This window comes from Anopheles aquasalis, chromosome 3 (assembly GCF_943734665.1).
Source record: "Anopheles aquasalis chromosome 3, idAnoAquaMG_Q_19, whole genome shotgun sequence".
Lineage (NCBI taxonomy): Eukaryota > Metazoa > Arthropoda > Insecta > Diptera > Culicidae > Anopheles > Anopheles aquasalis.
The window spans coordinates 6,105,001-6,107,500 of record NC_064878.1 but is presented as its reverse complement, the minus strand read 5'-3'; the positions used below and the strand labels follow the sequence as shown (position 1 = coordinate 6,107,500).

The window sequence follows — 2,500 nt, the reverse complement described above, 5'->3', positions numbered from 1 at the left end:
AGAAGAAACAAGCGATCTTCGAAGGCCAAATTGGTGCGTTGTTAGCTATACCTTCCAGCGGACACCTCTCCAAAAACGACGCATGGAGCTCCTGCATTCGACATAATTTTGCATAATTGGTTGCATTTTTCATGTTTCTTCTCCCGGTGTTATCCTGGTGCACTCGTGGGGCAGGAGGAGAACCGGTTGCGCGTGGAGAACGAACGGAAGAATTTCGAGGGGTGTGTTTTATGGCTCTGGATTCCGAATTTATGCGAATCACAAGCGAACGGGTGAAACAGGGGCGCTGTTCTTCCGAAATACTTTCGTCGTCGCTCGGAGTGGAGTGCGAGTTTAAAATTGTGCGCCGTAGTTCTTTTCGACAAACCGGATTGGGTTTTGTGGCAGTTTCAAGGACAGCATAGGAAGCGCCACGAATTTCTGACTGGCCAGTAGGTGCATCATTTTATTTTGTGCTTTTTCTTGTCCATTTCACGTTCCGCAGAATCACAGTAGACCAGCTAAGTCGCGCGAAGAGGCGTCACCATGGAAACAGGATTGTCCGTGGCATCGGCAGATGATGATTCCGCCGCGGATGGTGGTGGCGGAGGGACAGGGGGACCCGGTGGTGATGTACTACTGCCAAGGAGCCGCAGCTCGGTCCCGACCGAGGAAACTCGACGCTGCAACGCGCATCGTGCCGCGCGTCCACCGATCGGAAGATCACCGAGAGGTGCCCCACTCGCCGTGCTGCCCATCGCTGCGGTGGGAGCAGTCGGTGCAGGCGTCATCGGTGGTGGACATAATCGGCAGAAAAAACAGAAACAACGACCGCAACAACAGTTGCAGCAACAGCAGCAGCAACAGCCTCTGCACACAGGAGGAAAAAAGCAGAAGAAGCAACAAAAGTGGAAATCAAACAAGTATCGGGGTGCGGCCAAGGGAGGAAGAAAGGACAAGGCTGGTGCGACGGGTGGACAATCAGAGGATGGTTCCGCTAATAACGGTATCGCTGGTGACGATGGTGCCGGCCCGGCTGGCAGTAAACAATCTTCAACCGGAGACAATCCTCAGCAAAAGATGTTCTCCGAAGTGGGCCAGCAGCAACAGCAGCTGCAGCAAAGTGCGGCAATGGCCACAACAACAGCGGCTTCGCAAACACAAGCAACAACCACTGTTCAAGGTCAAGAGGGAACGAAAGGTTCCACTTCCCAGCAGCAGCAGCAGCAGCAGCAGCAGCAGAAGGGTAAACACTCGAAGCAACAGAACCTCAGCCCGATGGGACTACGGAACAAGCGGTTACAGTGTGCGTCCAAGTACTTCCTGCCGGACAAGCGCCCTCGCAAGGATTGCATCGTACCACCGACCAAGTTTCTACTCGGTGGCAACATTTCCGATCCACTCAATCTGAACAGTTTACAAAATGAATCGGAAAACGCGGTCACACCGAAATCGTCCCCGATTCCGACGCCACCGCACTATAAGGCCAAAATTGAGGTGATCATACCGCCCAACATCAACGATCCGCTGCATCTGCTTGATCCGGTTGATTCGGTCGAGTACGAGATGCAGCTCTGCTCACCGATGAAGCGGAAACAACGGCCACGGAACAAACGGAAACGTAAATCGCGTGCCGCAGGCACGGACCGGGGCTTGGGTGAAGCGGCAGGGGCAGCAGCAGCGACGGTAGGAACAGGAGCAGCCAGTAGCTCGATGCTACTGATCGAACAGTTGCCTCCCCCGGGTAGCGAGCAAGCGGAAGGTGCTGGAACCGCTGGAGGTGTGCTAGTGGGAGCTGCTGGTGGCGGAGTGGAAGCAACGACGGCCGAAGAAGCATCCTTCACCGGAATTGGACAAAAGTTGTCCGAGGCAATCAACACCGAATCGTATCCGGCATGTTCATCGGCTCAGCAAGCCCGGAGCACCTTGCTGTTGGCACAAGGGCACAGTACGGTCACCGGTGCTAGTACCAGCACGGCCTCCACCGTAGTGACAAGTGTTAGTGCGAATGTTAGTGGCGCAGCCAGCACCTCAAACGTGTTGCCCAGTGGAACAGCCCCGCCGACCGATCAGGCGGTCGATCGTGAACGTGAAAAGGCAATGCGAAATCTAAAGCTCGATCTCGAAGCATCCGGTGGCCGTAAGCGGCGCACCAGTGAAAGCACAAACAGTACGAAGAACAAGGTCCGCCGAATGGATTCGATGGATAAGATAGTGAGCCCGGTGATACCGCAACCGGGCGGTTGGAAACGTGGGCACTGGCCTGCCGGCCATACCGGTAGCGGTGGTGCAGCCGGTGGTGAACGAGGTCGCAATCGAACGCGCACATACTCCTCAACTTCCAATGCGGACGATGAAACTGGTGCAACGGAACGGGAAGGAGCAGAGTGTCCAGTTCAGGACCGTTTATCTCTACACTCGGAACACATGTCAGCGGATGCGTACCTTGGCCAGGTCGGTGAATCTGTGGCACCGGGGGGAGGTGCCGATGGTCGTTTACAGAACAATCATCTTGATCGCG

The 2,500-nt window shown here is 55.3% G+C and overlaps 1 protein-coding gene across 1 annotated transcript in view; it reads left to right on the top strand.

Moving 5' to 3' along the window:
- The window catches only part of LOC126579163 (uncharacterized), a 15,274-nt gene that overhangs the window by 9,343 nt on the left and 3,431 nt on the right, over window positions 1-2,500 (top strand). The window contains exon 5 of the mRNA XM_050242506.1: window positions 506-2,500. This exon is cut by the window's right edge and continues 1,280 nt beyond it. Coding sequence (XP_050098463.1) covers window positions 506-2,500 — 1,995 coding nt within the window. The remainder of the gene's footprint in view (window positions 1-505) is intronic.